The sequence below is a fragment of the Prionailurus bengalensis genome, chromosome E1, assembly GCF_016509475.1.
Source record: "Prionailurus bengalensis isolate Pbe53 chromosome E1, Fcat_Pben_1.1_paternal_pri, whole genome shotgun sequence".
Taxonomy (NCBI): Eukaryota; Metazoa; Chordata; class Mammalia; order Carnivora; family Felidae; genus Prionailurus; species Prionailurus bengalensis.
Window position 1 is genome coordinate 25,426,822 of NC_057347.1, and position 24,965 is coordinate 25,451,786.

Here is a 24,965-nt window from a genome sequence, read left to right on the forward strand (position 1 = left end):
TGGGGGTACATGTGCCCTTTCGAAACAGCACACCTTTTTCCTGTGGATCAACATGTAGTAGTGCAATTGCTGGGTCGTAGGGTAGTTCTATTTTTAGTTTTTTGAGGAACTTCCATACTGTTTTCCAGAGTGGCTGAACCAGCTTGCATTCCCATAAATGGTTCTTTTTAAATGTCCTTTTAACTAGGAAAGCTTATAGAAAAGTTGTAAGAATAAATATAGTACAAATAGCACAAAGCACACCCATATATCTTTTACTCAGATTGACCTTTTAATTATTTCAGAGTAAGTTGCATATATCACATTACTCCTAAATACTTAGTCAATTTAATATTTTTTTTTTTTTGAGAGAGAGAGAGAGAGAGAGCGAGAGAGAGAGCACAAGTGGGGGAAGGGCAGAGGGAGAGGGTTCATCTAGCATCTGCCCTGTCTCAGCCCTGGAATCTGCTACTTCTTATTTTCCTGGTTCCTTTTAATGGGCCAGAACTTTAGATACTTAGCTTTGTCCAGTAGATGTGCTCATTGTTACTGGGGTGTTTTTACTTCTAGACACTTTCATTGGACAAAGTTTGGAAACACACATACTTCTATGCATACATAATGGGAAAATATACAAATACATATATGTATTTGTACACCTATACACACACACACACACACGCACGTATTTTGGAAATGAAGGTTAGACATTGGTATTTTCCACAGGATTCTTTCCTTTCATCCTCCATTTATTTCTTATTTATATGTTCCTTGTTTCGCATGGGAGACTCTGATATCACACATTTGTTTCATTTGTTGAATCCTATAATGGCAAAAGTAATTGCAGAATTGTTTGCTCACACAACTACAAATATCAAGCCAAATAAAAAGAGTTCAGGATTTCTTGTAGTTCTCTCCAGTCCCATTGCTGCCCCAAACTGAAGATATACAGTCAAATACTGTGTTCAAATATTACTTTGATTAGATTATCCTTATCTCTCCCTTTCTACCTTCCTTCATTGTTGTTACAGTTTTCATTTGATATCTAATTACATACACTTATTTTTATTTTTATGTTTTATTTACTTGCTTATATATTTCATTGTTTTATGTATTTATATTTCCCTTTCTTTCCAAAAGATTAAATAATATACTTGCTCTTTTGTATGTTGCCTTTTAACTTATATTTTTTGAAAATCAGTCCATTTTATAGAGGTTTGCACTACAGAAATTTCTGATTCATCTTTAATTTTTGATGAATTGAGTTGCAAATGTAATTTTCTAACAAGGCTAAAGTTTAAACAAAAATTTCTGGCTTAGTTTTGTTTGTGTTGAAATGCTGACTCAGTTTTAGTTGAATTGAAAAAGTGATAGTGTTGCTTATTTTCACATATTTATCCTTGATTATTTTAATTACTGGAAGCAGAGAAAAGATGGTAGTATTTCCAAGATAATGTCTTTCATTGCACATGTGGCAGGAGGCAGCAGAGGGATAACTTGCATAATTCTTTGAAATTGTATTTATGACTGAGTGAGTGAGTGAATGAAAGAGATACTTTTTATTAGCTGAAATGATCACTTTCAAACTACCTGTTTTCCCCTATGTGAAATCACATTTGTGATCATCTGTCATTTGAAAAATTTCCTCACTACTGACCTTGAAATCTGCTCACGCAACAACACGTTTAGTGTGGCAGCTTGACATTTCATATCAGACTTCTAAAGATACCCCATTATAACATACTATTATTGCTTTGAGCAATTGCTTTTCAATGTAGTGTCAGCGATATAAAAATTTTGATTTTGGAAGAATAAAAAGGTGACATTCATATTTATCAAATAATCATGTTTTAAATTATATAAGCATTTTTGTTTTTATGTTCTGAAAGAGGTAGATTCTTTCTGAATTATGTAGGCTTTTAAAATCATAACACAATGTGGAGCTTTTCTAATACTCTACAATTGTCATTTTATTTTTTTAATTTTTAAAAAGTTTATTTGTTTATTTTTGAGAGAGAGGGAGAGTGAGCAAGCAGGGCAGCGGCAGGGAGAGAGAGAGAGAGAGAGGGAGGAAGGGAGGGAGGGAGGGAGGGAGGGAGAGAGAGAGAGAGAGAGAGAGAGAGAGAGAGTCCCAAGAAGGCTCCATGCTGTCAGCACAGAGCCTGATGCAGGGCTCGAACCCACAAACTGCGAGAAAATGACCTGTGCTGAAACCAAGAGTTGGATGCTTCACCAACAGAGCCACCCAGGTGCCCCTGTCATTTTATTAAAAAAAATTTTTTTTTAAATATAAAGATCTGGCTAATGAATTAAAAAACCCTAAATTTAGGAAGTGTAGGAGCAGTGGAGATTTTAATCCTGGTTTATTGCTTTAGTCCATGAGAGAATCATGCTATCAAACTAGTGATTCACTTTGAAAATTGAATCAAAGTGAATTGATTTGGTTGGTTTATTTACATCAGTCGTGGCTAAAGGCACGTCTTTTTCATTCTGTGGTAATACTAGTAAGCCCTCTGAAGTGGACAGCTACTATATGCCTCACAGTTGATTTATGCATGATTTGTGCCACTATTCCCCTGACTTAATTGAAAATGGAAATATGATAAATTATTTTGCCTCTTTTTTGGCTTTTCTTTTACCATCTTTATGTAGGAATTAAGAGGACAAAACCTCCAATTTGCTAGTATGTTAAACATTTAATGTTAGAAAGTCAAGTCTAAGTCCTTTGATTATGTTTTAAAATTTATTTGTGGAATGGCTGCCAGGTCCCAAATACTACCATTTTAGAGTTTATGAATTCTTAAAGATTATTCATCTGATAAATAAAAATTGTATTTGAGCATGACACTGCCTGAGTGGCACCAGTAGATTATAAAAAGAGGGAAAAGTGTCTTGGTAGGGCTTTTAGCTGTTTGCCTGAAACACTCATACAAACATTCACCCCTCCCACCCTCATTCTGCTTGATAAATAAGCTCCGTCCTAATAGCCTGTAGAATTAAACAGTTTAATAGGAATAACTTTCTGGCTTTTCTCTCTGTCTCTTTTTCCAGTTGATTCGATGTCATCAGTCCCGTGGTGGAGCCTGTGGAGACAACATTCAGTCTTATACTGCCACAGTCATTAGTGCTGCTAAAGTGAGTATTGAGTAGTCCCTAGGAATTGTGATTTTGTGGAGTAAATATCAGGTTTCTCTCCTGAATTGTGTTGAAATTTTTCCTTCCCTTTTTGTTCACAAATGTGGAATAAACTTAAGTAAGTCAGAATATTTTTGCCACTCGTGAAGATTGATGAATACATAATTAGATATTTAATCTCTTAAGGTTCATAAATCATACATTTTCTATTATAATGATTATAGGGTTTGTATTTATCAAATTTTAAATATTTAAGTCTGTTAGCTAGATTAAAGTCTATTATATAATTAATAACACTTTTGAGAGAAGTTTTATATATATGTTTTAAGTAGTGACTTCTGGGTTCTTTTTCTGTGATTTCCATCATTCCATCTATACTGACATCCTTTTGTATCTTCGAACATTTATGAATCTTCATGTAAAAAGAATATTATTCCTTAAGAAAACTTGAGTCAAACCCCTGGCACATTCAAAGACTCTTTCATGTCACAGGGCTGCCCTCTGTGTGTTTGTCAAGTGAGCTCTGTTTGTGTGTGTGCGAGGGTTAATTTTGATGATGGCTCTTAAACTTTATGCTGATTATAAGGTATTCTTATAATCACTATCCTTTTGAATTGTGAAGTATACAACAAAACAATTCTAATAATAGGGATGACATAGTGAATCTAAATGACAGCATGTAATAGAAAGCACAACTATTCAGAAAAGAACAACAGTTTAAAGCAAACCACAGGGAGGGAATGAAAGGTCACACTGTTTTATGTAAAACAAATACAAAAATACTTCAAGATTGATCACAAGTACTTACATGATATGCTTTAGAATGTGTTCCTTGGTTTGATGAGAGAAGCATTACATATTTTTTACTCAGAAAGGAAATGAAATACTGAATGTCTTTATGCTTACAGCACTATATACTTTGGATTTTAGAATGTTCAAAAAAATGGCTTACTTTTCTCCATTGTGTATGTAAAAATTATGATGGTTTTTTCAGTGAAGAGAATTCTGAGACAGAGTAGCCAGCATCAGTGTTCATCTATAGTTAGTTTATAATAGATCCACAAAATATACCAATGAGATCTAGTTCTCATGTATTATATTCATTTTAGACTTATCTGTGCCATACATGTTAATTAGGATAGTTCATTGTATTATCATTTGAATAATTTTCAGTTCTGTGGTAGTGGACAGCTTTTCAGGTCTTCTTTGCTATAATGTGTTTGTGTGCTTATGTAAAAGAAAACTGACCTGCTTCATTCAGTAACAGTTTTGCTGTTTAACTTTTAGCTGAATGTGGACATGTGGACAAACTCTAGCTAAATGAGGCTAGAGTTAATGTGCTTGGAAAAGAACAAGTTTGAACTCTCCAGTTTTCTATACCACATATTGAGAACTGTGAGGGATAAGCTCATGTCTTCCACATTTTAAATTCTCAGAAATTATAATGATGACAACACTCTAATTCAATCAGTTTCCAATAGACCATTGGTCACCAGTGGAATTGGTGTTGATTGAAATTCATCATTAGCTCAGACAGTTGATAAAATTCTGCCATTGACCCTTGAATAAAGTAGTTAATATTTAATTTTTGTTTAAATGCTTTTGCCTGATTTTTAAAAACATTTTTACTTATTTTTTTTAATGTTTATTTATTTTTGAGAGAGAGATGGTGCAAGAGGGGAGGGACGGAGGGGGGGGCAGCAGGATAGAGGATCTGTAGCAGCAAGCCCGATGTGGCACCTGAACTCACAAACCTGGAGATCATGACCTGAGCCGAAGTTGGACACTCAACTGACTGAGCCACTGAGGCACCCCGCTTTTGTCTGATTTTAATACTTATCCATGCTCCTACTTATAAATTTACAAAATGAAAGAAAAACAAAACCATAAACATAAAAGTTACCCATTTCTTTTTTTTCCCCCACATTTTTATTTAAATTCCAGCTAGTTAACATACAGTTGCAACATGAGTTTCAGGTGTAGAATTTAGTGATTCATCACCCACATACAACACCTGGTGCTCATCACAAGTGCCCTCCTTTTTACCCATCACCTATTTAACCCATCCCCCTGCCCACCTCACCTCCAGTAGCCCTCAGTTTGTTCTCTATGGTTAAGTGTCTGTTTCTGATTTGCTTCTGTTTTTTTTCCCCCTTATGTTCATTTGTTTTGTTTCTTACACATGAGTGAAATCATGTTTTTTGTCTTTCTCTGACTTCTTTTGCTCTCTAGTTCCATCCATACTGTTGTAAATGGCAAGATTTCATTCTTTTTTATAGCTGAGTAATATTCCATATGTACATATTATATATCCATCTTCTATATCCATTCATCAGTCAGTGGACACCTGGGCTCTTTCTGTAGTTTGGCTCTTGTTGATAATGCTGCTATAAGTATACAATAGGGTGCATGTATTCCTTTGAATCAGTATTTTTGTATCCTTTGGGTTGGTACCCAGTAGTGCAATTGCTGGGTTGTAAGATAGTTCTATTTTAATGTTTATTTTTGAGAGAGAGAGAGAGAGAGAGCGAGAGCGAGAGCGAGCAAGTGAGCACGAGTGAGGAAGGGGCAGAGAGAGAAGGAGACACAGAATCCTAAGCAGGCTCCAGGCTCTGAGCTGTCAGCACAGAGCCCTATGTGAGGCTTGAATTCACCAACTGCAAGATCATGACTTGAGCTGAAGTTGGACGCTTAACTGATGGAGCCACCCAGGTGCCCCAGATAGTTCTATTTTTAACTTTTTGAGGAACTTCCATACTGTTTTCCAGAGTGGCTGCACAAGTTTGCATTCCCACCAGTACTGTAAGGGGGGCTCCCTTTCTTCACATCCTCACCAAACCTTTGTTTCCTGTGTTGTTGATTTTAGCCATTCTGACAGGAATGAGGTGGTATCTCATTGTAGATTTGATTTGTATTTCCCTGATGATGAGTGATGTTGAGCATCTTTTCATGTGTCTGTTAGCCATCTGAAAAGTCACCCATTTCTTGAGTCTTACTGGACTTATCAGGTAGTAAAATCCATATTGTACACTGCCTTTTAAACTTATGTGTAACTTATATGCCATGAAATATTTTTGAAAACACTTTCATATGTAATATTTATGTACTTATGGACTCCTGTGTTACCATGAATGTTTTGAGATTTACTTAAAAATATTAAGTTAATTTGGTATTTAGTACTAGTATTTAGTTATTTTCCTGAAATTCTACCAGAAATAGAATGATCCTTCATTTCACTTTCAAGGTATGGATATTTTATATAGGAAAGATTGGAAAGTTGAGATGATTTTGCCTCCTACGTGATAATTTCTTCTAGTAAGATATTAGATACAAGAAGCTTTGTGGGTAAATTAGCTTTCTGAGGTATAAGGCAGTTCCAGTTTTCCATGGTAGGTACATCAGAATTAAGTAGTCTTTGTTACTATTACATTATGTATTATACTTCTATTTATATTAGTATATTCACTTATGAAAATTCATCATGATGTACACTTATAATTCCTGTACTTTTCTGTATGAGGGAATATAAGTTTACTAAGAAAAGAACAATGTCACGTATATATCTTCAGGCCTAGAAACCTTTTCCAGAGAATGCTCACATTTAAGAATGAACAATGGCAATATTACAAAGACTCTTCCATAGAATAAGAGATAATGCCTAATATTGTTTTATGATGCAGGATGACCTTGAATCTTGACAAGAGCATTGTGAAAAAGGAAAACTACAGTCCTGTCTTACTCATGAACATGAAAAATCCTGAAAAATCCTAAACAAAATATTAGCAGAGAAAAATTAAATATGTTGTAAGGATAATGTGTCCCATCCAGTTGGGATAATTCCATAATATAAGGCTGGTTTATTACTCAAAATCAATGAATGTAATTTGTACATGAACAGAATAAAGGAGAAAAATTATATGATTATCTTAATATATACACAAAAAGGGTTTGATAAAATCAAACATATATGCATTGATAAAGTCTTTTAGTAAATAGTGATCATTTCTGGTTCTCTAGAATTCAGTTTTTTCTCAAATTACCAAATTGTTTAAATGTAGTAAACATAGTTAATATAAAGTCTTCCTGATAACTCCAATGTCTGGCTTCTTTTTGGGTGTATTTTTATTGTTTGCTATTTTTGCTGGTTCTCACTAATGATGTCTTGACTCCTTGTTTGCCAGAATTTATTTTAAAAATCTGTAGAAACAAGTTTGAATTTGAGATACCAGAGTTCTGTGGCACTCTTAGTCTTGGACCCTCCTAATCCAGTTTCAGGGATTGAGTTCCTTAAGGAATTTAAAGCTCACCTGAAATAGTTATGGGAGCCTGATTACTACAGATTAACTATTATTTCTATTGTTGTGTTCCTTTGTGCCTCAACCAAAAACATGGAAAGTCATTAGATAGATCCCCTTGGACATGACCACCTAGTACCACAGGTCCATCAAAAACACCACTAAGTCTCTTAGAAGTCTCCTCTAGAATCATCAGATCCATCTAGGCCTAAATACCCAACTCACATGTGTGGGATTTTCTTGTTCTCTTGGATTTGGATCTAGAAGCTCTCTACTATCTTGTTAAATATTCAATACCTTTAAGCAGAGTTAAAAAAAAAAATTCTCGGGGCGCCTGGGTGGCGCAGTCGGTTAAGCGTCCGACTTCAGCCAGGTCACGATCTCGCGGTCCGTGAGTTCGAGCCCCGCGTCGGGCTCTGGGCTGATGGCTCAGAGCCTGGAGCCTGTTTCTGATTCCGTGTCTCCCTCTCTCTCTGCCCCTCCCCCGTTCATGCTCTGTCTCTCTCTGTCCCAAAAATAAATAAACGTTGAAAAAAAAAATTAAAAAAAAAAATTCTCCTCGGTTATCCTACTTGCTTTCATTGGTAGGATTGATCTGATTTACCTAGCCTGCCATTATTGAAAATAGAAAATAAAATTTCTATTTATTTTCTGCCTACTTATTTATCTACTTAGAAATGATAAAAAAGGTAATTTTTGAGATACAACATGGAAAATATTTAAAAAACCATGTAGTATGTGCTCCTTAAAATACTAATCTTAAAATATTAACTTTGAGGAACTTGTGAAATCACTTTTTCTGAAAGTGATCACTTGTCAAATCACTTTTTCTGAAAGATTAATCATTAATATTTTTCTCTTGCTGATGACAGCTGCTTATATGACTTCATAGAGGTTAACCACTTTGTTATACAGAAGGACTCATTATTAAATTTTTATTCTTATTTTTTGTCTCACTAGATACTTGTAAGCAAAAATATGTTAATTGCGTATGTACTTGGATCTCCTTAGAGGAAATAATGTTTTTACATTAATTTTATATTAATGTTTCTCTGGATTTTCAAATAGTAGTTAAAATTTATCTTTCTACTTCTAGATTTTTCTCTTTGTTTTTCCAAATAATTTATTTGGCTTTCCTTATAAAGAATATAATGGTGATGAATTCTCTGTGGCAGTGCTAAGGGGAAAAATTTAATACTTAAATAGTTCAAATTGGGTTATTTTGATACATTTGTAAAATCTTGGTCCATATTTCCTAGTTACCACATAATTACCACCTATTTGATTTTTCGTTTTAATGTGTTTTAACCCCAGTGTGGTAAATTGATTTAGTAAATATGCCTCTTTTTTCCCCCTGGTTATCTGATAACTTCTTAATGACAACTAACAGCTTTTGTGAGAGCAGCACCATTAGCACTAATGGACAGGGGTGGACAGCTGATATGGCATGAGAAAGGTTAAAGATGACTAGCGACCCTTTGACAAATCTGTCTGCACACAACAGAATAAGTACCATGCTCATTTGAATTTTTGGTCTGAGTGGATTATCTGACATATTTGTTATAATCTTACATTCAGCTCTCTTACGAGATAGAGTTTGGTCCTGTGGATACTCCTGTTAAGGTTAGTCAGGAATATGGTAAACTTTTTAGCTACCTCAGGCTGTGAAGACACTCAGTGTAAGTTAATATCTCCATTTGGCCAAATTAGATTTTTTTTAGTCCTAATTTTTACTGAGTCTTCATCCTTTTTTGGTATGTTGAGGAAATTATCAGGTATGTATACACTCTTTTGACTAAAATGTAATGAAAAGACTACTCTGAGGTGATTTAGATATTTAAATATGTTATATAGACACTATTAAATAACATTATATATTTCTTCTGGACAATGTGTTTGAGTGTAACATGGAAACAAATTTCTTCTAGAAGCAAAAGTCTTTATTGATGCAGAAAACTTCCAGTACCCCTCTCTCATCCCCTGCATTATACCTTATTTTGAAAGTTAATGAACTATAATAGATAGTACTATCTTGTCGCTTACTATAAAAGTGCAGATTTGATGACTGTTAAGTCTTGGGTTTAGATTTTATCCACTAATAAGATGACCCCACTGGTTGTTGTTAAGTTGTGTGTGTGTGTGTGTGTGTGTGTGTGTGTGTGTGTGTGTGTGTGTGAGTGAATTATCAGTAACTCTTCATGTGTTATGAGGCTTTGTGAAATATACTACTCTGTTTTCCCCCTTCCTGGAGTTTTTTCCTAGTTCTCTTGTATTGACTTTTCCTTTTATCTTATGGTTTCTTTGGTACATTTCTTCCCACTTTCTGTGTGCTCCAGTTATTTTAGTTTTATTCCTATTCATTGGTATCAAAGCATGAAATAATAGGCTCAAGGGCAAGTTGGGAGGATATACAACCAAAGGCTTGAAACCTGAAAGGCACATTCCTTTGATAAAGGGATAGCTCTGTTTAAGTGGGAGCATCTCCATTAGCATTAATGGAGTAAGTATAGCAGCTGAGGCATCTTAGAGGTTAATCAGGCTTCCTAGCCATCTTTGACATCAATACACTCTGGCGCCTGATTTTGTTGGTCCTTCAGAGGCTTTCTTGACAACACTAACAGACTTTGTGTAAGTCATTTCTTGTGAATTATTGAAACAAATGTTTGGCTGCTAATTGAGGAACGCTAATGTGTTTTATAATCACTGCAGCTTGAGTTTTTAGTGCTAAACAAAGGAGTTACAATTGATTTGTGGCCTTTTCTTGGTTTCAGTCAGCTGTAAGTTACATCTTTTTGCTCAAGTTCAGCAAATGGCTTTGATGGTCATTTTATTTAAGTATTTATTAGGACACACTATTATGGTCTTCATTCCCCCCACCTCCCCAGAATTTGTCTGTGTTCTGAATTCATGAAGTGTGAGATCACAAGTAGTAACAGGAATAGATTACAAAGCAGTACTGGTTGGTGGTTAAAATCAGGCTTTGGAGATAGACAGTTCTATTATTGAATTCCGGCTTTGTCATTGGTTAGCTGTTTGAGATGCTGTTTTGCATCTACTGTGGTCTCAGTTTTCTGTTCTATAAACCTGAGGTGTTGTAGGAAATCTGTACAGATCATTTATGTTAAGAGCCTTGAAAAGTTCACAGTTAAGTTTCCACAGAACATAGTTACAGTAAAATGATACATATATTACTAGTGTTATATGGTGTTTTAATGAAAAATTTCCTTGGAAAATAGATTTCCTTATCTTAATTCCAATCTAATTGTTGCTTAAATCACGTTTAGGCCTTTATAAATTACCTTCTTTGCCTACCATTTATAAAACTATTTGAAATATTATGTATATTAATAATTTTCATTTTAAAATTTAGCTATAGTATATATCAGAGTATAGGTGAGCATATTTCTTTGATTATTCTGAAAAGAGAGTCACTTCATTAAAGGTTAATTTGCAATATTTTAATAAAAACTTTCTCACAATTGGAATTGGAAGAAAATTATTTCTGAATGTCTGTATTACATGTAAATTTTGATATATCCATGTAATCTACATTACTTATTTTGGCTCTACTGGTTAGATCTTTTTTCACTATTTATGAGTCGCGTGCTTTTCTTTCTGTTTTTTTTTTCTCTTTTAGACAAAAAAATCCCACAAAAACCTGTTGTTACTTTAACATTATTGTTAAAGTAATCAGATAATAAGATTCACATAAAAGAAAAATATTCACATGAATTAGTTTATCTATTTGCTTCAAATGAAATGGAACTAAAATGTAATTATAAAACATCTTAAGTTGTCTTTAATTGAAATAGTATATTAGAAGTATTACATTGAATTGTTTTCTGTTACCAGAGAGAAAATAACCTTCTTAGCTAATCTTTTATGATGTTTTATTCATCTAGTAATTGGTATCTTGGATGGAGACTGTATTTCTACGTGCCAAATATTTTTTTTAATTGAGGTAAAATTGGTATATAACATAGACTTTTACATGTACATTATAATTGACATCTGTATGCACTACAAAGTGATCACCACCAAAAGTCACCATTCATCACCATCGAATTGACTGCCTTCACCTATTTTGCTCACTTCCCAACCCCCTTCCCCTCTGGTAATCAATCTGTTCTCTGTATCTGTGAGTTTGTTTTTATATTCTTCTGTTTGTTTCTTAGATTCCACTTATGAATGATATCAAATGGCATTTGTCTTTCTCTGTCTGACTTATTTCACTTAGCATAATACCCTCATGCTCCATCCGTGTTGTCATGGCAGTATTTCATTCTTCCATATGGCTAAGTAGTATTTGTGTGTGTGTGTGTGTGTGTGTGCACGTGTCAGACACACACACACACACACACACACACACCCTCTTTATCCATTTATCTATCAGTGGACACACTTAGGTTGTTTCCATATCTTGGCTATTATAAATAATGCTGCAATGAACATATGAACATAGAGGTTTATATATCTTTTTGAATTAGTATTTTCATATTCTTTGTATAAATACTCATAAGTAGAATAGCTGGACCTTATGGCAGGTCTATTGTTAATTTTTTGAGGAATCTTAATGCTAATTTTTGTAGTGGCTGCACCAGTGTACATTCCCACCGACAACATATAAGGGTTCCCTTTACTCCACATTCTCTCTAATACTTGTTATTTCTTGTCTTTTTGATAATAGTCATTCTGACAGGTGTGAAGTGATATCTCATTGTGGTTTTGATTTTTATTTCCCTGTTGATTAGTGATGTTGAACATCTTTTCATATCTGTTGGCCATCTATGTCTTCTTTGGAAAAATGTCTCTTCAGATATTCTGCCCATTTTTTTTTAAATTTTTTTAAATGTTTATTTATTTTTGAGACAGAGAGAGACAGAGCATGAACAGGGGAGGGGCAGAGAGAGAGAGGGAGACACAGAATTGGAAGCAGGCTTCAGGCTCTGAGCCATCAGCCCAGAGCCCAATGCGGGGCTCAAACTCACGGACTGCGAGGTCGTGACCTGAGCTGAAGTCGGACCCTTAACCAACTGAGCCACCCAGGCGCCCCATCATTTTTTTTCTTATTGTTGCTATTGTTGAGTTCTAGGAGTTGTTTATATATTTTGGATATTAACCCTGTATCAGATGTATGATTTGCAAATATTTTCTCCCATTAAACATTTTAATTTTGATGTTGTTTTCCTGTGCTATGCAGAAGATGCTTTTTGGTTTGATACAGTCCCATTGGTTTATTTTTGCATTTGTTTCCCTTGCCTTTGGAGTCAGATCCACAAACACATCTCTAAGATTGATGTTTGTGAGCTTACCGCCTATGTTTTCTTATAGGAACTTTGTGGTCTTAGGTTGGTCTTACATTTAATTCTTTAATTCATTTTGAGTTAATTTTTGTGTATGGTATAAGAGAGTAGTCTAGTTTAATTCTATTACATAACTGTCCATTTTTTCTGGAACTATTTATTGAAGAGACTGTCCTTTCTCCATTGTATGTTCTTGGCTTCTTTGTTGTAAATTAATTGTATATTTGGGTAGTTATTTCTCAGCTATCAATTTTGTTCCATTGATATATTTGTCTTTTTTATGCCAGTACCATACTGTTCTGATTACTATAAGTTTATAGAATAGTTTGAAATCAGGGACCATGATTTCAGCTTTGTTCTTTTTTTCTCAAGATTGCTTTGGCTATTCTGGGTCTTTTATGGTACCATGCAAATTTTAGAATTATTTGTTCTAATTCTGTGAAAAATGCCTCTGGAATTTTGGGAGGAATTGCACTGAATCTATAGATTGCAGTGGTGGTATGGACGTTTTAACAGTGTTAATTCTTCAATCCATGGGCATGGAATATCTTTCCATTTATTTGTGTCTTCTTCATTTTCTTTCATTAGTGTCTTATAGTTCTCAGTGTACAGGTCTTTCGCTCCCTGGTTAAATTTATTCATAGGTATTTTATTCTTTTGATGCAATTGTAAATGACATTGCTTTCTTAATTTCTTTTTTACTGATAGCTTATTATTAGTATATAGAAACCTCACAGATTTATGTATACTGATTTTGTATTCTGCAACTTTACTGACTTTGTTTATTCGTTTTAACAGTTTTTTGATGGAGGTTTTCTGTATTTGCACATAGTAATGATTTTACTACTTCTTTTCTGATTGGATGCCTTTTATTTATCTTTCTTGCCTTATTACTGTGACTAGGCTCCAATGCTGTATTGAATAAAAGTGGAGAAAGTGAACATTCTTGTCTTATTGTGTTCCCAATCTTAGAGGACAATCTTCCAGTTTTTCAGTATTATATGATACTAGCTATGGGTTTATCATATAAAGCCTTTACTATGTTGAGGTATGTATCCTTCATAGCCACTTTGTTGAGAGTTTTTATCATAAATGGAGGTTGAGTTTTTTTAAATGTTTTTTTTGGCACCTATTGAAATGATCTTATGATTTCTATCCTTCATTTTGTTAATGTGATGTACCACATTGATTCGTGGATATTGAACCATTCTAGCTTCTCTGGAATAATTCCTACTTGATCATGGTGTATGATCCTTTTAATGTGTTGTTGAATTTGGTTTGCTAATATTTTGTTAAGGACTTTTGCATCTATGTTCATCAGTAATATTGGCCTGTAATTTTCCTTTGTTGTAGTGTCCTTGTTTGGTTTTGGTATCAGGGTAAAGTTAATGTCATGTTTTACATCTTTTTATTTTATGCATCCCTTAACTAATTGTAGTTTTAATTAGTTTTACTACTATTCTCTTTTAGCCTTTATACTTGTTTTATAAGTGATTGATCCACTATCTTTACAATATATTTATCTTTTCCAATGAGAGTTTTACTTTTGTATGTTTCCTTGTGATTAAATACTAAATATTAAGTATTTCTTTTCAACTTAAAAGAAGTCCCATTAACATTTCTTGTAAGGCCATTTTAGCAATGATGAACTCCTTTAGTTTTTGCTTATCTGGAAAACTCTTAATTTCCCCTTCAATTATGAGTGATACCTTTGCTAGGTAGAGAATTCTTGGTTGGAAGTTTTTTCCTTTTAGCACTTTGAATATGTTGTGCTCTCTTCTGGCCTGCAAAGTTTCTGCAAAACAATCTTGATAGCCGTATGCGGTTTCCTTGTATGTATTTATCTTGATACTTTTAAGATTCTCCCTTTAACTTTTACCATTTTAATTATAATGTGTCTTGGTATGGAACTCTTTGGGGTTCCCACTTGTATGTCTATTTCCTTCACTAGATTAGGGAAGTCTTTAGCTATTAGTTTTTAAAACTTTTTTTCTGGCCCTTTCTCTCTTCTCTTCTGGGAACCATGTAATGTGAATGTTTTTCTGCTTGAAGTACTCCCAAGTTTTTTTTTTTTTTTTTAAATTTTTTTTTCAACGTTTATTTATTTTTGGGACAGAGAGAGACAGAGCATGAACGGGGGAGGGGCAGAGAGAGAGGGAGTCACAGAATCGGAAACAGGCTCCAGGCTCTGAGCCATCAGCCCAGAGCCCGACGCAGGGCTCGAACTCACGGACCGCGAGATCGTGACCTGGCTGAAGTCGGACGCTTAACTGACTGCGCCACCCAGGCGCCCCGTTTTTTTTTTAATACATATATGTTTATTTTAATTCTTTTCTCTTTTTGCTCCTTTGTCTGGGTGAGTTCCATTGTTTTGTCTTCCAGCTCACTGATCTGCTTCATCTAGTCTGTTGTTGAACCTCTCTAGTGTATTTGTCAGCTCACTTATTATATTTTCAGCTCTGTAGCTTCTGTTTGATACTTTTTAATGTTTTCACTCCTTTTGTTGAAGTTCAGTCTGTGTTAATTCATTCCTCTGAGTTTTGTGAGCATCTTTATGGCCATTTATTTGAACCCTGTTGCTTATCTCATTTTATTAAGGTCTTTTTCTGGGGTTTTGTTCTTTGTTTGGAACATATTCCTCTGTCTTCTTATCTTGTCTTTCTGTGTTTGTTTCTATGTATTAGGCAAATCAGCTACCTCTATACCAATCTTGAATGAGTGGCCTTCAAGTATCCTGTGGGACTCAAGCATTTATCCTTCCTGGCCACCCAGTGCCAGATGCTCAAGGGGTGTCTCCTATGTGAGCTGTACATGGCTGCCCATCTCCTGTGGAGGAGCTGTGGCTGTGGCATGAGTGCATGGGGCTCTTGTCTGGCCCATCTTGTCTGTGATGTGTGGCTGTGACATAGGAATGAGTGTCTACATGCCTAATCTTGTTGTGCAATATTATATAACAGCATATTATAGATTTAATTTGGAAGCATAACATTTTTCACATAGGCATTCTACCAGTGTTCAGTCTTTTTCATGCTAAAAAATAGATTGAAAATTAGATTTATAATATTTCAAAAAATAACCATAGATGTTGGTGAGGATGTGGAGAGAAGGGAACCCTCTTACACTGTTGGTGAGAATGCAAACTGGTACAACCACTCTGGAAAAACAGTATGGAGGTTCCTCAAAAAGTTAAAAAATAGAACTACCCTACGATCCAGCAATTACACTACTAGGTATTTACCCAATGGATACAAAAATACTGATTCAAAGGGACACATGCACCCTGATGTTCATAGCAGCATTATCAATAATAGCCCGGGTGTCCGTTGACTGATGAATGGATAAAGAAGATACATTAAAACAAACAAACACAAACAAATACAAATAAATAAATAAATAGGAATATTACTCAGCCATAAAAAAGGATGAAATTTTGCCCTTGTTATAGGCATTAAAGACAGGAGAAAAAAGAAATATTTTTTTAGAAAGATATAATTGTTCCTGGGGTGCCTGAGTGGCTCAGTTGGTTAAGCGTTTGACTTCAGCTCAGGTCACAATCTCATGGTTTGTGAGTTCAAGCCCCACATCGAGCTCTGTGCTTACAGCTCGGAGCCTGGAGCCTATTTTGGATTCTGTGTCTCTGTCTTTCTCTCTGACGCTCCCCCAAACCCTCTTTCTCTCTCTCTCAAAAATAAATAAACATTAAAAATATATATGTAAATATATACTATATATCTATATGTAAGTATACATACATATATGTATATGTATATACACATATATATGTATAATTGTTCCCTTATGTGAAACAAAGTTCTTTAATCATTTACTTGTGGCTTTATTCTCACTATGCTGATTTTGGGGATTCTACTGATACCATTTACTCAAACTAATACTGATTTTCTAACTAAAATTTAAGATCGTATGAAAAGTCAGACTGAATTTCTGTGACAGTTCACTGCTACATATAGGTTTGTAAGACAATAGGGAATTGAAAAGGTAGGAGAATGAGCCAAATGCATATTTCTGTTTAGAATTCAAATACTGATGTGAAGTCATATATTTTATATTTCATTGCATAGACATTGAAAACTGGTCTGACAATGGTCGGGAAAGTAGTGACTCAGCTGACAGGCACGCTGCCTTCAGGTGTGACAGAAGATGACGTTGCCCTCCATAGTAATTCAAGGCGGAGTCCTCTGGTTCCAGGCATTATCACAGTAATTGACACTGAAACCGTTGGAGAGGGCCAGGTAAGAACTTCCAATGCAAGTAATGTAAAAATAATACCTGTAGGGGTGTCTGGGTGGCTTAGTCAGTTAAGTGTCCAACTCTTGGTTTTGGCTAAGGTCATGATCTCATGGTTTTGTGAGTTTGAACCCTGCTTTGGGCTCTGTGCTAACAGTGCAGAGCCTACTTGAGGTTCTGTTTCCCTCTGTCTGTGTCCTTCCCCCACTTGCCCTGTCTTGTCTCTCTCTAAATAAACAAATCAGCTTTAAAAAAATAATAAAGATGACACTTGATAGAACCTAAATTGGAAGATTAATAATTGATCTTTAAGGCAGAGGCTTGCTGATAGAAGCAATCAATAGGACCTTCCATATTTTGGAGGGAATTAAATAAATTATTGATTAATTATGATAGTTACAAGTGACACTACTGTAAATAATATCAAGTTTTATTATAGACATTTATAAATATGAGAAATACATAAAGTCTCAAAGTATATGTTAAGATACATACATGGTAATGCTTATCTTCATACATACATTGTAATCCTTTATCTTCAGATAATGCAGAAACATTTAGATTATAAAAATCTAATTATTATAAACATGGAAAAATAAATTACATAGTGTAAATCTGGCTGGTAAGAAACCAGTTGGGTTTTGTTTTCTTCCCCCATGTATTCATAAAAATCTTTTTCTTTTGTATCATAGTCTTGAATTTAAAATACATCTCTGGGGGTGACTGGGTGTCTCAGTTGGTTAAGTGTCTGACTCTTGATTTAGGCTAAGGTAATGATCTCATGGTTCGGGTGTACAAGCCCCACGTCAGGCTCTGGGCTGGTGGCGTGGAGCCTACCTGGGATTCTCTCTCTTTCCCTCTGTCTCTGCCCCTCCCCTGCTCGTGTTCTCACTTTCTCAAAATAAATAAAATAAACATTAAAAAATACATTTTGAAAGGAAGGTAATTTTAAAATTCTAATAGTTTGTGATCATTGCTACAAAAAAAAATCCAATCTAAAATTGATTACTAGAATAGGATAGGAGTAGATCAACATTTATGAAATAGAAATTATTTTAATTTTATATAGAATATATATTTAATTCTTTTTTCAGAATATAATATCTGGAAGCTATGTGAGTCTTTAAAGTATTAAACCTAAATACTGCATTTTTTTTTTAAGGAAATATGTTTTCAGTTTAAATGGTGATTCGATACCTGATAAAAGATTAGCTTTGACTCAATACTCATGTACTAGTTCCTACAGTAAGATCAATTCTCATTTCTAAAAAACGTAGACTCTACTGCAATTAAAAGACAAAAAAATCTTTGAAGTTCTAGATTACTGAATTTAGCTATTGTATTTTATTTGAAATCTGAATAATAATCAATCTCCACCTCCCCCGTGTTAACTTTATGGTTCACCAAACATCTTAGAGTGCAGGCCTGTATTCTTGTTTAAAATTCTTTTTAATGAAGTGCTAGCAAACTTTTCAGTTGACTTGTAATGAATTTTTTTAAGTTGTGTTAATTAGCTCAAGTTGATAGATACAGACAGATGTTAATTTTCTTTCTTAATTGGAATTAAATATTTAAACCCTAGTGTTCTATGAGTGTTAAAGTAAAAAATATTTTCTTTTGTCCTTTGATTCTTAATCAATTTACCTCCAAGGCCACACACATTTACTGAGTAGTAACAATCCTCCTGAACATTGTCTAGTTTGGTGAGCATAAGTCTGTTAAACATCTAACGTTTGTTGACAGATGGATTGTGGTCATTTAAAAGTAGAAAATGTTATCTCATGATTTTTGATGAAATAGAGGTATAACTCAATTTATTTTATTATATTTAAGTGTAGAAACATGTAAAAAGAAAAATTTTACATAATTATATAATTCTAATTAATGACATATTAAATAGTGGCCTTATGTTTCCAAATATGCCCCCCATTCTTTATTAACTTTTTATAACTTTAAAGTGCAATTCTCAGATTTGAAATATGGAAATGAACTGTAGATTGTGGAGTTGCAAAAGTTCACTTTTCTTTGGTAAATGAATTATTAACACTTGAAACAAGTAAAGTTGTTTATTAGGAAATAAGAATTATAGAAATGTTAACTTTAAAAGTTAAAAGAAGTTAAAAAGTGTTACTCAACCTGAAAAATATTATCTTTTCTATTATTTGTTGAGCTCATAATCTCTTTTCATTCCCACTTATAACATTCTGAATTTTTATTTGATTTAAAAATTGTTTTTATAAGGGAGGAAATAAATTGATACTCAGTAAATGGTAAGTTACTATGTGCATTTTGAAAGAATTATAACTATTTTTTAAAGCAACAAGATTTCCTGACTATAATACTATCCTCCTTTTTTTTTTTTTATTACTGTGAATCTGTTTTTTGTTAAGAAGACATTTTTGTCTCTGATACATAGTTCAGTTGGAGTACAGAGCTGCTTTTAGGTTATGCTGGATTGTATTAAAAAGGCTTCATGGGTTATTGTCCTAGATTTATCACCTCTAGCCCTTTCCGACTGATGTTTGACCTTAGCTGTAATGTTTTTCCTTTTCCATCTAAAGCTGACATTATGTCCACTTTTTCTGTTTAAATCCATTGAGCCTTTAATAAAGACATTTTCATGTTTACAGTGGCAATGTATAAAATTTGATTCACCATCTTTCTAATGCTAAATTGATTAATTTGATTTTATGTTGACGGGATCATTGCGTGGTAACTGCATTAAGGAAGAGTGGATTTGATTGACTTTGTGTCCATTTTTTAATCTGTGTTACTTGTTTTATTTAAAAGCATTTTGTGGCTAAGATAAGCTAAGTGATATAATTTGCCTTTACACATTTATATAATTGAAGTTAGCAGTGTGGCAAAGTCCCTAATCAAAGGAAAATGCTCCAGAATGATGACCTAAACTTGAGCTATTTCTTTGTCTGGTACAAGTGTTATTCATAATAATTTACTGGTTCCTGAAGTGTTTTATCTATCTTTTTGTTCACACGGCAAAAGCTTATCCACCTTGTATCAGTTAAAGTACTTTGATTAATTTTAATATAGTCAAGTTATTATTAATGTATACTTAAGAAGTTCAGCCTGTTTAGTTAAATGGGTACATATCTTAGGATAATTGTATTGGGATGTATTTTATATTATTAATTTGATGTTTTAGGCGAAGTGATAAGGCAATGGAGAAAATCCTTCCAAAAGTATCTGGTTGTTATGTTTGTGAAACTCATAAAGAGAAGCTTCAAAAAGTCTTATGTAATGGTATCAGGCTTTACTGTGCACCAAGATTAATGTGCCTTTTTACTAGACGGCTTCTGTATTGGTACCATCAAATAGAGTACTCAGTACTAATTGTATTGGAGACGGAGATATAAGATTATAGTGTATGAAAGGAAAGGGAATCTTCTAAGATTGAGTTAAAATAGAAAAGTAGACAAAACACAAATATTTCACAGACAAAAATAAAACATACAGATTGTCCCTGACTTAAAATGTCTTGAGTTAATGATTTTTCAACTTTATGATGATATGAAAGTGATAGGAATTCAGTAGAAACCATACTTGGAATTTTGAATTTTGAACTTTCCCTAGCCCAGTGATATGTGATATAATACTCTCTTGTGATTCTGGGTAGCAACAACCAACTGCAGCTCTGAGTCAGCCTCGTGATCGTGAGGGTAAACAACTGATACACTTACACCTGTTCTGCACTCAGATAGCCATTGTGTTTCTCGCTTTCAGCATAGTATTCAATAAGTTACATGAGATATCCAGCATTTTACTATAAAATAGGCTTTGTGTTAGATGATTTTGTCCAACTGTAGGCTAATGTGAGTGTTCTGGGCATGTTTAAGGTAAGGTAAGCTAAGGATGATGTTTGGTAGGTTAGGTGTATTAAATGCATTTTTGACTTAAGATGTGTTCAACTCACGATGGATTTATTGTGATGTAACCTCTTTGTAAGTTGAGGAAGATCTGTATATAAATGCTGTATAATCTATATCCATGACTTCACTTGTTATAAGAGAAAGACAAATTTAAACTACACTGAGATACCATTTGTCGCCTGTGAGAATGAGGGAAATTCAAAAGCAGTGTATTCTACGTTTTAACTTCTAATTTTGAAATAATTGTAGAGTCACATTAAGTTGCAGAAATGTATTCATGTGATCTTTACCCAGATTCCTGCAACTTCCCTTGAATAGCGACATCTTACATAGCTGTAAGAAAATATTAAAACCAATATCAAGTTGACAAATATCAATACTGTTCATATGCTATAGACCTAGGATGCCTGGCTGGCTCAGTCAGTGGGGCATGCAGTTCTTGAGCTCAGAACTGTTAGTTCAAGCCCCGTGTTGGGTGTGGAGATTACTTAAAAATAAAATCTGTAAAAAAATATGGCACAGACTTTACTCAGCTCTCACTATTTGTTTTACCTGAATTTATTTGTGTGTTCCTGGGTGTATATAGTTCTATAACTTTTATTCCCCGTATAGATTCACATAATCAACAACACCATTAAGATATAAGACTATTCAACACATACATTTTTTTGTATTCAGACTCATCCTTCAACCTACCCCTTCCTTTTCTCCTGAAAACTATTATATGTTCTCTATCTCTGTAATTTTGTGACTTACAGAGTGGATATAAGAGAAATCATATAGTATATTACATTTTAAAGTTAACTTTTGGACTAAATATGATATCCTTGAAGTTCATTTAGTTTGTTGTGTGTAATTAAGTCTTTATTATCTCTCTGTTGTATTCCTGTGAATAGCTGTGTCTATTTGTGCAACCATTCACTCACTGGAAGACATTTGAGTTGTTTCTAGCATTTTGCTGTTATTAATAAAGCTGCTATGAACATCTAGGTAAAGGTTTTTGTGTGATTTCTGTAGAGTTTTCATGTCTCTATATTAAATGCCAAAGAGTATGATTGATAAATTTTATAAGTGCATATTTAGTTTTGTCAGAAACTGCCCAACTTTTTTTGCAGAGGGGCTGAACTGGTTTACATTCCTTCCAGTAATGTATGATAGGTGGCAGTTTTCTCATCAGAATCCATGGATGATGAAAGCAGTGTTAGAACATCTTTAAAATAGTGAAATAAATGAACTGTTAAACCTGGTTTAATATTCCCTTTCAGGAATGAAGGGAATATAAAGACATTCTTATAAAAGGAAAGCTAAATTAATCACTAGCAGATCTATTTAAGACATTCTTATAAAAGGAAAGCTAAATTAATCACTAGCAGATTTATTTATTTATCTATTTTTTAATGCTTATTTATTTTTGAGAGGGAGAGGGTGGGAGAGAGAGAAAGAACGAGTGAGCGAGAGAGCACATAAGTAGGGAGGGGCAGAGAGGAGACTCAGAATCTGAAACAGGCTTCAGGCTCTGAGCTGTCAGCACAGAACCTGACATGGGGCTTGAACTCGTGAACCATGAGATCATGATGTGAGCCGAAGTTGGATGCTTAACTGTCTGAGCCCCTCAGGCACTCCTATTTTTTTTAAATTTTTATTTGTTTGAGAGAGAGAGAGCGAGAGAGAGAGAGCACATGTACAGGAGCAGGTCAGGGGCAGAGAGAGGGGGAGAGAGAGAATCCCAAGCAAGCTTTGCACTTCCAGTGTAGAGCCTGACGTGGGGCTTAATCTTGGGAACTGTGAGATCATGACCTGAGCTGAAACCAAGAGTTAGATGCTTAACCGGCTAAGCCACCCATGCACCCTGCAGATCTACTCTTAAAGAATGTCTAAAGGAAGTTTTCTAAAGAAATTATAACAGAAGAAGGCTTGTAACTTCAGAAATAGAGAACAGTGGAAGAGGTAAAAATAGAAGCGTATATAATATATCGATTTTCGTAAGTTAAATTTGGTTGAAGCAAAAATGATAACATCTCATGTTATGATCAACATATTTATGAGAAATATTTGTGGGGAAGTAAATTGAGTTTCATAAAAATGTTAAAATTTTATACTGCATATCACTGTATCTGAAAAGTTTAAACACAACCCACTAAAGGGGAGAAAATATTTGGAAGTTATATTTTTTATAAAGGACTGCTATCCAGAATATAGAAAGAACTACAACTAAATAAAGAGATAGATAATCTAATTTTAAATTGAACAAAGATATGAATAAACATTTTTCTGAAAAAGATTTACCAATGGCCAATAAACACAAATGAGAGCCCTCATACACTGCTGGTGGGAATGTAAAATTGTGCAAATGCTTTGGAAAAGAGTTACCAAATGACTTAGCAATTTATCTTCTAGGAATACTCAAAAGAAATGAAAATATATATTCACATAATTGTATGTTCATAGCAGCATTATTTGCAAGAGCCAAAAACTAGGAGCAACTCTAGTGTACCTCAACTGATTAGTAGATGGATAAATAAAATGTGATATGCACTTACAATGTAATATTCTTCAGCAATAAAAAGAAATGAAGCACTGTTTCATGTTATAATGTGGGTGAGTCTTGAAAATATTATACTTTGTGAAAGAAGCCAGTCTCAAAAGAGTGTATGTTGTATGATTCCATTTATATGAAATGTCTAGAATAAGCAAAGCAATAGAAAGAGAAAATAGATTATAGTTTCCCAGGGCTGGGAGTTTGGAAGGAATGGAGAAATGTGGGGTGACTGTTAATAATTATGGGTTTTCCTTTGGTGATGAAAATGTTCTAAATTTGGTTGTGGTGATGGTTCTACAATTGTGTGAATATACCATATATCCCAAAACAAACCTTTAGTAAATATTTAACAAGTGTAGTTTAACACACTTTCCCAGATACTATTACTATAAGACTTCGTTTTCTTGTTCTTCTCACTTAGTACTTTGAAAGTCAATCGAACAACTAAAAAGAGAATAACTTATAATGCATGTTCCCCCCACCCCCATTGTGATAAAATATGCATAACATAAACATTGACATGTAACCATTTTATAAGTTTACAATTCAGTGCATAAGTGTATTTACAATGTTGTGCCATCACAATGGCACATCACAATATCCATGGTTATCACAATAACCATCACTGTTATCTATTTCTAGAACTTTTTCATCATCTGGATTCATTAAATAGTAAACAGTAACTCCCCAAGCCCCTGTCCCCACGGTCCCTGGTGACCATCATTCTGATTTCTGCTTCTAGTAGATTGCCCATAATTAAAAAAGATGTACAATACAAAGTGTTGGAAAGGTTGTAGAAAAATTGGAAACCTCACGCTTTACTGATGGAAATATAAAATGATGTAGCTATTTTGGAAAACAATTTGTTAGTTTCTTTAAAAGTTCACCATATGTTTACCATATGACTGACCAGATTCACTTCTAGGTATCTCCCCAAGAGAAATAAAAACATATTCACAAAAATACGTGCACATAGATATTCATAGCTGCCTATGCATTGTAACAATTGACTAGAAATAATCCAAATTGCCAAGAACTGGTGGGTGAACCCACATGTTGTGGTATTTTCATACAGTGGATAACAGTTTAGCAATATAAAGAAATGAATGATACCTGAAACAACATGGCTGAACTATAAAAATTATATAAGTGAAAGAAAGTAGAAGGCAAATTGCATGATTCTATTTATATGAAACATTTTCAAAATTTTTAGAAAAGGCAAAAGAGATAAAATATACATAGGGGTTGCCTGGGGCTTAGGGTTGGAAATCTACTGTAAAGTTAATATGAAGACATTTTGGGGATGGTGGAAGAAATCTAAATGGAGAATGTGGTGATGGTTACACAATTGTATGGATTTACTAAGCATTATCCACTTATGTATTTAAAATGGGTGATTTGAATGTATAAATTTACTGATGTTTGGGGATGACTATCAGTTATGCTAAGAGGTACATAAGTAGATCCTGTCTCCAGAAAATGAATACATTACTAGAAAGAATTTTTAAAAATAACTATCTGGGGACTCCAGAAATTGACCAAAACTAAGAATGAAATGATAAGTGTGTAAAGACTTTAGAGC

General features: G+C 34.0%; 1 protein-coding gene across 1 annotated transcript in view; it reads left to right on the forward strand.

Annotated features, from left to right (window-relative positions):
* BCAS3 (BCAS3 microtubule associated cell migration factor) overlaps window positions 1-24,965 on the forward strand; it is a 629,762-nt gene that overhangs the window by 178,164 nt on the left and 426,633 nt on the right. Inside the window, exons 13-14 of the mRNA XM_043582630.1 lie at window positions 3,031-3,114; window positions 16,792-16,962. Of these exons, the coding sequence (XP_043438565.1) occupies window positions 3,031-3,114; window positions 16,792-16,962 (255 nt within the window). The remainder of the gene's footprint in view (window positions 1-3,030; window positions 3,115-16,791; window positions 16,963-24,965) is intronic.